Genomic DNA, 13,656 nt, shown 5'->3' with positions numbered 1-13,656 from the left:
GAGCAAAGAAAAATTAACGGCAAATCTCTTGCTTTAAAATTGTAAAATGTTCTTCTGCAAAGATTTTCTAACCCTAGCAGTTTCATATTTTCCTGTTTCTGAATATATTTTGATGTGTGGCCTTCTCTAACTATAAATATGAGTCACTGTAATGTTGGATATAATCATATATCCTTTTTTAAAAATCAAATTCATAAGACATTTGGCATTAACACAGAACAGGATGCTTCTAACTTTCATTGTGCTTTTCTTCACTTGAGTTGCTGAGAAACTGCGTATCAAAATAAGTATTGTTTCACTTTCATTTAATATAGTTTATTTCAACCCTCGCAGACACAGGTAAGAATGTTCGGATAAACAGAAAAAGCTGTAATGTGTAAGTATTATAATAAACCAAGTTTATGTTCAACCATCACATGAGGCTCTGCCATTAGTTCACTTTGTGCAGGATCTGGAAAAGAGATTTAATAAAATGTTAATTTAAGACCATTGAAGGCACGTTTGGCAGTAAACATGTCATTTATGCATTACACTTTGTGTCTTCATTTAATCTACATTGAGCAAATTTAATTTATTCAGATGAAAAATGGCCTGAATAAAATCTAGTATTTGTTTCTTGTATAAGAGGTAATTTCTTAACAGTGTTTACCCAGGTCCAGATATCCCACACATAAATATTTCCTCTCTTTCCCGAAGACTCTACAAAATGTCTAAATGGACAGTTTCACATAGGAAAAGGAATTCCACTAGATTAAACTGAGGTTCTATTCTCTCCCAGCATTCCCTGATAGTAAACTACAACAACATAGTAGACAACTACAACAACATAGTAAACTCGACTTAGAACAGTTCATTTAGTGACCATTCAGTTACAACTGAATGGCACTGCTAAAAGTGATTTATAACTGTTCTAGTTACAAACTTTGTAGCATCTCTATGATCACGTGATCAAAACTCAAGAGGCTTGGCCACTGGTTCGTATTTATGACTGTTGCTGTGTCCCAGGGTCATTTGATCACCCTTTGCAACCTTTTGACAAGCAAAATTAATGGGGAAGCCAGATTCACTTAACAACTGGGCTACTAACTTATCAACTGCAGTGATTCACTTAACAACTGTGGCAAGAAAGGTCGTAAAATGGGGCAAAGCTCGCTTAACAAATGTCTCACTTAACAACCGAAATTCTGGGCTCAATTGTGGTTGAAAGTACTGTAGATATAAAGCATCTTTTCTCAGTTATCATGGTTTTAGATACAATGCGTCTTTGTTTTGACATAGGGCAATATTCTAGAATTCAACTAGTCAAAAAAAGTTTGACACAGAATTGCACCATTCCTTCTTTTCCCCATTTCAAAATTCACTTAACAAATGTCTCACCAAACAACAGAAATTTTGGGCTCAATTGTGGTCATAAGTCGAGGACTATCTGTAGATGCCTATTAAAATGCTTAAGAAACCCAACGGCAGAGGACAATAAATGTGTCTTTAGGTTGTTTCTGTTACTAGCCCTCAGCCATGTGCGGCCATGCATATAACTATGCCAACGTGGGAATATGACCAAGTTCAGTCTTTTCTCCCTAGAACTTAAAACTTGTCCAGACATCAGAAAGTTCCTTACCGCCAAAAATATCTTCAAAACCAATGAAGTCATCATTGCCTTTTAAGATATCCAGTGCCAGATTAGAGCTGTGAAGGAAAGGCAGGCGCTGGATCTACAAAAGATTTTACAAGTTAGCCATCCATATTTACTAATGATGAAATATATAAAAGGAACAAGCAAAACAGTATCAGGTTGCTCACTCAGGCTGCACTTTCTGTATTCCACCTATTTAATGTCTGAAGAAGCATGAATGTAAATATAGCATGAAATGTATTGAAAAAAATACATTCTAAAAATGTGAACTTTACCAACTCCCCTCTTCTTCTGAGATGTCAGCAAGAAGACATAATTGTTCTTCAAAATAATATTTCTGTCCTGGCCTCACATTAATTTTTGTCTACATAGTTAATAATATGGTTCTTCCATTTCAAAAAAAAATATTACTGGGGTGGGTGTGAAGACACACAACTTTTCAGGCAATAGAGATATCAGTGTTAATTAACAATATTTTGCATTATACTTAAAATCATAAAATGTTCTGTGAAGGGGTAATTCCCCAACATGTAATGCCTAGTAGGGTTCTCTAAACAATTTGAAATAATGGCTCTGCAAGGGGTGAGTGAAGCATCTAAATTCCATGTGTACTTATCAAAAAGTGAATTTCCGTGCAGATACTGAGATTTATTCCAAATAAATCCACAGCATTAATTTATATTCAGTTAATAATCCTGACAAAACACCTATGTAGCTATCCATTCCCTTTTGGATAAAGCAAAGTTAGGCAAAACTCAAAGAAGGACTAAGAAAAAATAAACTAAAAGAATGTAGGAATAAGATATGAAGTCCAACTAAATCTAATTTATACTATGGACACTCAATTATACAGTCCCACAGTTATAAATCATCAACTTGGGCCATGCCAAACTTAAAGGTCCTCAACTTACATAACACAGCCAGAATTTCTATTATAAATCATGACCGGCCATGATGGCACCCATATTACTGGACCTGATTTGAACACAATCATTAAGCTAATTTATGTATTCCAATGGGTGTGTTTTTCTAGAAACCGGCCGAAGAAGCACAAAAATAGAAACCATTGTAAACAGCAATAGCACTTAGACTTATATACCACTTTACAGTTTAGGTTTAGGTTTATTTGGATTTATATGCCACCCTTCTCCAAAAGGAATCAGGGAGGCGTACAACATTAAAAACACACATCACAAAAGTTAAAAAAAAGATTAAATCCTTTTCCAAAAAGACCAAACCGATTTTTTTTTTAAAAAAGAAACAATACGTTTAAAATAAATTAAAATTAACATTAACAGGCCAGGCCGGCTTGCTGGAAAAGCCAACTTTTTAGGGCGCGTCGGAAGGACCGGAGGTCAGGTATTATGCGGAGCTCCGGGTGCAGCTCATTCCAGAGGGAAGGCGCTCCCACAGAGAAGGCTCTCCCCCTGGGGTCACCAGCCGACACTGCTTGGCCAACGGCACCCTGAGGAGGCCAACTCTGTGGGATCGTACTGGACGGTGGGAGGCTACTGGTGGCAGTAGGTGGTCTCGCAGGTACCCTGGGCCTAAGCCATGGAGCGCTTTAAAGGTCATAATTAATACCTTGAATCGCACCCGGAAAACAACCGGCAACCAGTGCAGGCCGTCAAAAAGGGGTGTGACATGGGAGCACCTAGGTACCCCCATGACAACCCGCGCGGCCGCATTCTGGACCAGCTGAAGCCTCCGGGTGCTCTTCAAGGGCAGCCCCATGTAGAGAGCATTACAGTAGTCCAGGCGAGAAAGGACGAGGGCATGAGTGACTGTGCACAGAGCATCCCGATCCAGGAAGGGGTGCAACAGTAGTATTACAGCCCCCTCTAAGCAGTATACAGAATCAGCATCTTGCTGGCTCCTCATTTTACCCACCTCGGAAGGATAGAAGGCTGAGTTAACCTTGAGCCAGTGAGAACCGAACTGCCAAACTGCTGGCAGCCAGCAGAAGTAGCTTACAGTACTATATTCTAACCATTGGGCCACCACAGTTCTTCAAATTGCAGTCATATGACAATGAAACACTGCAATCAGACACAAAATGATCTAGTTGCCAAGCACCAGTCATGCGGCTGTGGGGGAGTGTAAGCAGCCATCAGAACTCGGATCATAAGTAATTTTTGGGGGGAGGGGGGCTGTCATAACTTTGAATGGTCACTAAGTGACCAAACATAAATCGAGGACCACCTGTACTGTGGAAGCCCTCAACTAGTACCTTGAGGCTCTGGATAGAGCAAAAGAAACTCAGATATAATCCTACCAAAATTAACTTTTTTGCCGATGCACATTTGAACATTTTGGCCCATTATTTGGGGAATCCAAGAATACCAGTTTACGAGTTACTCTGGTTAAGTATAAGATGTCCTGTTAATAGCTATCGTGTTTCCCCCAAAATAAGACATGGTCTTATTTTCTTTCGCCCCACGAAATATGGCCTTGGGCTTATTATAGGAGGAGGGCTTATTGTTTTGGGGTTGCTGGGCAGCTGCTCCCTTGCGAGTAGGCTCCCGAAGAGCCGGGCACAGCCAAGGCACGTGGTGCTATGCCCACTCCCCAGCTCCCGGGGCTTGGCACATTTGGGATACCCCCTAGGTCAGTGAATGGCACTCTGCCTGGCTGGAGAGGGGGTTTGCTGGGCGGCTGCTCGTGAGCGTGGTCACCTCATGGCTGCTTCGCCCGAGGCTGTGCCCAGCTCTTCGGGAGCCTGCTTGCAAGGGAGCAGCCGCCCGGCAACTCCCTCCTCCGGCCAGGCAGAACGCCACTCCTCAACCTAGCAGTATCCTGAAGGCACCAAGCAATGTGAGTGCTTTTCCGCCACCCCGGCTCTCGCTGCTTGGTGCTTTCGGGATACCGCTAGGTCGGTGAGCGGGGGGGGGTTGTCCAGGGGGCTTATTTTCAGGGGTGCTTATATTTTTGCCCACGCGAAAAATGTGGCAAATGTGTTAGTTTCAGGACAGGTGGTATTTTCGGGGAAACATGGTACCTTAAATATTATTGTGTTGGGTGTGTGTTTTGCTTTATGCCTTTGTCCTACATTTTTGTGTCATGCCATTAATTGTCCAAATTTTTTTCAAACTGCGCTGGGTAATAATAGCCATTTTAGTTCTGTAAATGTTAACTTGTGTTCTAATTTTTTTTAAATAAACTAAAATCTGGAGACATTATTTATTGAAAATAAGCATACCTGTTTCACTGCTTTGAATTCCATTTGCAACTTTAATGGCGCATGTAGCCCTTGAATATTTCTCAGAGTTGAAAAATTCATTTTATCTTGAGTTAAGGAAAACTACCAAAAGAAATGGTGAAAACATGTTTTACATTCTAGACAGTCAGATGTGAATTAACTTAGTAAAAACTATGCAGATAAGAGAATGCTGTTATTTATTTTTTTCTCGCTGAACAGGAAAAGAAACTCTCCTGTCCAGAGTAAGAAAGCTCAAACATTCCTTTCCATTAACATACAGCTTTGCTGTTTTACACCAACTGAATTAATGGGACCCCCATGTAATAAACAGACGGATGATCCAAATCCTACACCAATCACCCACCATCAATATATTTGGCATTGTCAAATTTGACTATTTTGAGAAGGGAAAAGAGATGAGCTACTTTGCCAAACTTTTATAAGAATCTGGGTAATTTATCTTACAAGTCTATTTCATCAGTGTACAAATTTGAATATAGTATTATATAATTATAAATTTCTATCACATAAAGCTTCAGACTTAAATGTCAAAAATTTCTTGAAGGTCGTACCCCAAAGGGTAAATCAGAAATCCAACACATTTCTAAAAGTATAATGTAATACATAGCTTTTTGCTAATGGTATCTTTCCTTAAAAGTATTGAATGTTTTAACCAAGCATATTAAGGTAATTTTCAGGTATATTTTAAAGTTACATATAGTACGAGACGATTTTAAAAAATTTAAAGATTTTTTTTTTAAATCTTAAATTAAAATTACATTACAACCTACATTTTCTAGGTTTAGTTTATATAAATAATTAACCTAAGTATAAATTAGAGGGAACATTATGTTAAATTACATATTAAATGCCTATTTGCATATTAGCTATGCTGCTCTTCTCCATTTCTATTTTCCAGTCCTTGAATAGTAGCTGTAGTACTAATTGACAACTACACCATTTAGACTTTCCACCTATATGCATGCACAAATGAAAAAGGTTATCCATTTAGTCTTCTCTAACGTGATGTGATTGACAACAGGAATTTTATGTTCCAATGAAATTTTCAGCTTTACTCATAAATAACCCTAGCAGAGTTCTTGTACTCTTGCTATCATTTTTGCAGCTTGTACTCAAAAGTATCTATTCTGTAAATTATTGGTTGTTTAGAAAGTTTCAGTTAATTTTGATTTTAGTCATCAGGCATCTGAAAAGATACGTTTCAGTATGGACAGTTTTTTTCATATCTATACCTACATCTATACACCTATCTATAATATTCCCTTCCACTTACATTCTTCTCTGAAAGTTCCAACGGATGAACAGGAAAAATTTCACTCTTTACATGTGGAAAGCTGCAAACACAAATAAAAAGAGATATCACATAAAATCTTATGTCAAAGTCTTGTGAATGAAGGCAACTATACATGTCAGTCTTGTTTCCTTCACCAACATTAGAAGACATTCCAAATACACACCTTGAATTCTAAAAGCCTGAAAATCTGACATAAACTACTATTAATTATTTTTTCTTCATTTTTACCACTGCAATGTTCACTATACAGTATATTTCTCTTAGCACATTTATATACCACTGAAAACATTTTCATTGTATTCCAGGAATTTACCTTGAATTTTTTCACCTTTGAAATAAATAGTTCTTATAGACAGGTAATTCTTGACTTAAAACCATTTGTTTAGCAACTGTTCAACAGCAAAGAAAAAGGTGACTTATGAGCTGTTCTCACACTTATAACCATCTCCATGTTCATGTGAGCAAAATATGGGTGCTTGGCAACTGGCATATATTTATGATGGTTGCAGTGTCCCAGGGTCATGTGATTGCCATTTACAATGTTCTTAGCCAGCTTCTGACAAAGTCAATGGAGGAGGCTGGATTTGCTTAACAACCATATGATTCATTTAACAACTTCAGTAATTTCCTTTGACTGTGTCAAAAAAAGTTTGTAACATCCGGCACAACTTGCTTAACAACCAGTTAACAACAATTATGCTTAGCAACAGAAATTCTGCCCCCAGTTGTAGTAATAAGTCAAGCACTACATGACTTATTTTTCCCTTAACCAGTGAGTTTGATGTAGTGGTTAAGGCATCATGTTAGAAACCAGGAAACTGTAGGTTCTTGTCCCCCTTAAGCACAAAGACATCTGGGTGACTTTGGGCTACTCACTTTCTCTCAGCTCTAGGAAGCTTGCAAAGGCAAGCCGATTCTGAAAAACTTGCCAAGAAAACTATAGGGATACAACTGAAGGAATTTTTTCCCCGTGACTGATAACATTTAAGATTTAAGCCTTGTTTTGCTTACTCTTTTTTAAATTCCTTTTTATTTGCTAAATAAGAGAGCATCTTTCATCTCCAAAAAAGCAGGATGAAAAAACTGTGGAAGATGATATCAAAGCCCAGAATTCTTTCAGACCCCCAGACTGGCTGACTGGGGCAACTCTTTTTAAGAGGCAGCTTCACCAATGACACTTTTGTCTCACTGAGTTCCTCAAATACAATTTTATTTTGCTTACTCTTAAGTGACCCTCTCTATCAGTTCTCAGTTAGCACTACAGTGTATCTATCGTGAGAGAAAAATGAGGCATGAATATTTCCACAGTAGATAATATTCCTGAAAACTAGGCTGACCACTCCAGAGTTCTCTGTGACATGCAGTTGCAAGTACTATATGAACCCAGTCAACATTATTTTATAAAATATATCTTACCATGGTGTGTGATTCCAAATATTCAGTAGCCTAGTCATTCACTGATTTTACCACTAAATTGCTAACAAACCTTTGCAGACACATATATTCCACAATGATTTGGTTACTCATAGGTAAAAGAATTCCAAAGAGACAGTGCTACAGAACTAGTTAGACAAAATGAGCTTTATATTTGTAGTCATACAAACGTTTTTGCTACCAGTGTGGTAACAAAGGGAGTCAGCTTCAAAATTTTCATTCACAGGACAAGTCTCACTCATTTCCAGCATGGTAAAACTATACACACTTGCACAGACCCCTTTTCCCAGACAAGAAGGTGATTATAAATTGTACCTATCTACTACTAATAGACGGAACTTTTCACCTGATTCAAGAAAATGAATTGGTTCCTTTACCTAAACAAGTTGGAAGCATTCTGGAGAATGTCTTATGACCATAATTCTGTAGAAATAATCTATATATTAAGCATTTATTAGAATTGGACAACTGGATTTAAGTTCTAAAAGTTATTAAATATTTTTACTGTAAGAATAAGGTAGAGTGGTATTTGGAAAAGGGAATTATCCAGCCCGCAAGTGACAAATGGACTCCATTCCTTTGAAAGTTGAAGGTGAAAATCTGGCATATCCAAATAGATTTAAGTGTGTTTATTGCAAGCAAAGAATAAAAATAAAGATTGACTGGAGTTTGGAAATAAACTATTTCCACACTATTTTTCACAAAGTACACAAAAGTCAGGCAGAAGGATTTGTGATCATTATGACTTGATCTGATTACACAGGAAATTTCACCCTGATATTTCTATAAATCTCTGGTACTTACCCTCTGTGCATCACATCATGGCTTTCAAATGTTCCACTAGCTGAGAAATCAGGAACTGAAATGCAGTCCTTCAGCTGAGATCCAAGCCCTCTGGTATTCTTAAATAGAAGAAAGCTATTATTGTAGACAGGCAACATTGTTCATTTTAATACAATTAAATTCTGTGCACCTGAGACTTCAAACTTTGCAATAATTGCTTGTTAAATACAGGTAGTCCTTGACTTATAACCATTCATTTAGCGACCATTGGACCTTACAATAGCACTGAAGAAAGTGGTATGACCATTTTTCACACTTATGACCTTTGCAGCATTCCCAGGGTCACATGATCAAAATTTGGATGCTTGGCAACTGGCTCATATGTATCTGTTGCGGTGTCTTGGGGTCATGTGATCACCTTTTGCAAATTTCCAACAAGCAAAGTCAACAAGAAAGCCAATTTTGTTTCTTTCTTTACAACCATGTTACTAACTTAACTGCAGTGATTCCTTTAACAACTGTGGTGAGAAAAGTCATAAAATGGGGCAAAATTCTTAACTGTGTCACTTAGTACCAGAAGGTTTGGGGCCAACTGTGGTCACAAGTGGAGGATTACCTATAGATGACAGCATTCAAAATTAGGGTTAATGCAAAACATTTTTAAACCTTTTTTCCTCCTGTTTATTACACTTTTAACACTTGTAGTAAATCTGGGTTGTATCACTAAAGCTATAAGAGTTTTGATCTATTCTGTCCTGTCCAAGTAGCATATGAAGTTAAAGCTTAGTCTATAACTTGTTTGGACCTAATAGTATAGATTAGATGCTTTGATAATTACTAAATTTACACCCATGCAACTCATCACGTAACTACCTGTTCTCTGACTTGCTAAATCAATTACTTTGGTATGCAGGCTGTTCTTAAACAGTTCTTGTGACTACCATTTCTACAACAATTAATATGTGACAAGCTTTATTGGAATTACTAAAATCTTTTTATAGAACAATACAGAAAGAAACATTTTTATTATATTTTTATCCATACATATACTTGGTCAACTCAATATAGCAAACATAGTACTCCGTACAACAATACAATGTAAACCTTTGTTCCTGCAATCTGAGTAAACATGCTTCTATCAAACTGTAAAAATCAAAGAGAGTTCAGCAAGGGACTTGCCACAATGGCAACAATTCTTTCTACCTTTAAACTATCTCTAAACATTCTCACTTCCAGGAAGATGAAAGGAGCATAGGAACCATAAATTTGGGTTAGTTACTAAAAAGTTTGAGAGACAGAAATTATATTTGTACTTCTAGCAGCCAAGTACTATATCTATCTGATAAATATCGGAGAGGAGGCGGGGGAGGGAGAGGAAGAAAGAAAGGGAGAGTTGAAAACTCAGGGTTATGGAAAATGGTTTATTTATAACAAAAATCCATTATAAAACAAGCAGAGTATATAAAGAGGGAAAATACTTACCATAGGTTGTAGAAATAAGATCTGTGATTAAGATAAAGAACAAGACTCCCCAATGCTTTACCTATTTAGTGACAGGATTCTCCCCCCCAAAAAATATATTAAATATTCCCATAAAATTGTACATAATTCTAAGGAGTTGTTCACTATAAACCATACAATGAAATAAAATTAAGACTATATAGCAAACAGTCATGGAATATATACAACAGACTAATTTATGAACTGAGACACAAGCTGATATTATACTATGAAGCCAAGATTCCCACAAGTATTAGCAACACTTGTTTCCTTTCCCACCATCAGCTTTTCTTGTTTATTTTAACTGCACCTTATGTGTGTCTCTTTCAACCAGTCTGCATGGGTTATTGCACCACATTACCCTGACATGAATATCCAGGCATTTCCTTTGCCCAAACACACACCTCTATTTTACAAATATTTGGAGTGTATAAATTTACAATGAGCTGATCTATTAAATCACTGGCTAGATTAAGTAAATAAGAGGGTGAACTGCAGGAAATCCTTCCAACAATGACACTGGAACTAATGTGCTATTGCTTCCCTGTGGAAGTGAAATATTTGCAAAGTAAATCCTGCAAAAATCTTGCCAGGAGACAGCGATCCAGCAAAAGTAACCAAGAAGAGTCTGGCACCACGGGCAAAGTGAATGGTTGCCATTGTTTAAAAGCTGCACTTCCATTGACACCAAGAGTGATGCTACCATATTTAATATGTAAAATGTCTTTTTATACATAGCTGCTTGGAAATAAATCATCTCCACAATTTCTGGCCTCTGCTGGACTTTTTAAAAAAATCAATTCATTTCATTCTTATGTTTAGTTGTCCATCCCAGTGTGATTATTGTACCACACTATTTGTTTTTCTCCATAAATAATGCAAGTGTTTAATTACTGGATGTTGTCACCATAGTTTTAATATTTGCACAAAGATACTATTTTATCAATTGTGGTGTATACATTTATTTGCAACTGTTTTTTTTTAGCAAAATCCATATAAAATTACAAATATCCACATTAGTTCAATACATCCTCTCTAATACTAACAAAACTATTGTCAACATATGCTTTTGTATCTTCCTTATAGCCACTGCAAATAATGGAACTTGTTATATGTTCATCTGTATCAGTCAACAGGAAATAGTTTTTTTTCTTCTAAACTAGACTGATTCAGCTGGATTAACAAAGGCAGAACCACCAATATTTGCATACAGATGTTATTTCCTAATTTATATCCAGCCTTTTCTCCAGCTATAATAGTTGTGTATACAACATTCCCTCTTCTAATTTTTTCCCATACGCTTAATCTGTGAGGTAAAGTGGGCTGAAAGAGAGTGGCTGGCCTAAAGTCACCACATGAACTTCCAAAAATGAGCATCTACTTGAACTTGGGTTTTCCCAACCTTAGTTTAATCTCTTTGGAGGATTATCATTTTTCCATCACTGGTGCTTTTCCAAGCATGCATGCAATCATATTTCTTGGCTACAGAATGCATTTGAAATGGAAAGCAGAGTTAGATGTAAACCCTGCCATCAAACCTACTGTATTAATCCAATTAGTATGGTGAAGCCCATGTAAAATTTTTGTCAAACCCACGTTGACAAAAGATCAACGTCCCTTAAGCAGTATAAAAGAAAAACAAACTGACAAGTAACAGGATTCCCCCCACCCAAAAGAAGCATTTTGCTGCAGTTACACCACTAATAGCAGCAAATGAAAAAACGAAACCTAGCCGCCCCGAGCCGCGCCTAAAGCCTGAATAAACTGCTGAAATAAATAAAATATTAAACCGTGATCCTTTTACCCAACGATATCCTGCCGAAATCTAGAATTTGAATTAACTGGCCAAGAAAACCTTCGTGTTAGTTAAGAAAGGACAGAGGCGCAGAATCCACAAAATTGGGGGAAGACCCTATGTGACAATGTAGCCGCGGAACCAAGGTACCACCAGGCCTGCTTCTGATAACCCAGAATCCCGTCGGGGAAGCCAAGAATAAGCCAGCATTGAACATTAAGGTAACCCCCCCACCCCCACCCATCCACGTTCCCTAAAATCCCGGTTCTGTCCGGCCATCGCTCCACAGCACGCGAGAGGATCTTCCCACATCTCCCTTTTTTCCCCGCGATCCCTCCTTTCGCCTACCCACCCCGCGCGCGTTTTTCCCCCCCATCTCCCTTCAACCGCACAACGACCCTCCCTCACCATCTTTGCAGAGTCACCGGCGGCTGCTTTCTTCCGCGGGCTTCAGGTGACGAGAGCGCGCGGTGACGTCAAATACGCCCGCCCCGACGTACACGAAATTCTCGCGCGACGCAGGAAGAAAGTAGGGTTGGGAATGAGTTCGGAGGCGAGAGGGGGCGGGGCTTGGAAAGCTCCTCTACCCGCCAATAGGAGGCGGCCGCTTGAGAGCAGAAAATTGTTTTCTAGTGTACTGTATGCTGCGTTTATTCTCACTTTGTTTACGGGTTAGGAAGTTAAGCGTCTCGACTTTACAAATTACTGCAGTTATTATTAGGCGGTTTCTATTTCTGATAGTCGTGCTGGGGACGTTTTCTCACAGTTGCAGCCCCTGGGAGGTCAAAATAAAACTGGGGAGGAAAAAGTATCTTAAAGAGTTGCATTATCTTTTTTGTTGTTGTTGTTTAATGATATGGCTGTGGTTTTTCCCAGTTGCAATATATGGCTGTGAAGGTTGGACCATAGGAAAGGCTGAGTGCCAAAAAATTGAGGCCTTTGAACTGGTGCTAGAGAAGACTCCTGCGAGTCCTTTGGACTGCAAGGTGATCAAACCGGTCAGTCCTGGAGGAGATCAACCCTGACTGCTCTTTAAAAGGCCAGATCCTGAAGATGAAACTCAAGTACTTTGGCCACCTGATGAGAAGGAAGGTGTTTTGTAGGGAGAACGAGGCAGACAGGAACTGAGGCAAGGCAGGTTTAAGCTAACACAACCTTTATTAATAGTATAACAATGCAAAATGTAAGGCAAACTTCGATCCGGCAAACTGCAACATTTGACAGCTGACAGCCCTTTTTATACTAGAGCTGTCAGAAGCTGAACCAATAGAATGGCTGCATTCTCCCGCCAGGCTGCTCGTGTCTCAACCAATCAGGGGCCATAGGCTCGAGGACTTAACACCCCTCTCCTCCCAGTTAGCACATGCGTAGTCAGCCAAATCCTCCAGCAGCATTGGCTCTGCCCAGATCGCCTCAGTTCAGGGGCGGTTGCCAAATGAGGAGCTGCTGGAGGAGAGTCCGGTGGAACATCAGGAGACTTGAATGTTATTGCTGTAGTCCTTTGTGTGTGATATATTTCTGAAATTATCACCACTGTAAAAAATGAAGCCTCATTTCCTTGAGGTTTCATTATCTAAATCCAAAAGGAGAAATAGCAGAGGTAGAACAGCATAGAAGGAGTTTGAAACAATCTTGACTTCACTCAACAAATGCCTTTTTGGGGGGGGGGGGGGGGGAAGGGCAGGGAATAAAATTATGAAAGAAAATAAAATGCCCCATTTATCATGGGAGTGCTGGAGCATAATAAAATAATGAGTGAATAATTTCTTGCCTCATACAACCATTAATTTAGCCGTAGTCCTTGACTTACAACCATTTGTTTAGTGACCATTCAGAGTTACAATAGTACTGGAAAAAGTGATTTATGAGTGATTTTCAGACTTGGTCATATGATCAAAATTCGAATGCTTGGCAATTGGTTCAGATTTATGATGCTTCCAGAATCCCGGGGTCGTGTTGTAGGAAGTTAAAACCCATCCCTCTCCTAGAAGAATGTT

General features: G+C 38.6%; 1 protein-coding gene across 1 annotated transcript; it reads right to left on the bottom strand.

Moving 5' to 3' along the window:
* Positions 1-299: 299 nt before the first annotated feature.
* POMP (proteasome maturation protein) lies at positions 300-12,208 on the bottom strand. Its single transcript, XM_081951434.1, has 6 exons — positions 12,068-12,208; positions 8,386-8,483; positions 6,127-6,187; positions 4,833-4,934; positions 1,619-1,712; positions 300-451 (listed from the first exon to the last, which is right to left on the bottom strand). The coding sequence occupies exons 1-6, from the start codon at positions 12,068-12,070 to the stop codon at positions 384-386; spliced, it is 426 nt and encodes a 141-aa protein (XP_081807560.1). The 5' UTR covers positions 12,071-12,208; the 3' UTR covers positions 300-383.
* Positions 12,209-13,656: the final 1,448 nt, after the last annotated feature.

The sequence above is a fragment of the Natrix helvetica genome (assembly GCF_964273705.1).
Source record: "Natrix helvetica genome assembly, chromosome: 4".
Classification (NCBI taxonomy): domain Eukaryota; kingdom Metazoa; phylum Chordata; class Lepidosauria; order Squamata; family Natricidae; genus Natrix; species Natrix helvetica.
This window is presented reverse-complemented; position numbering and strand designations above follow the sequence as displayed.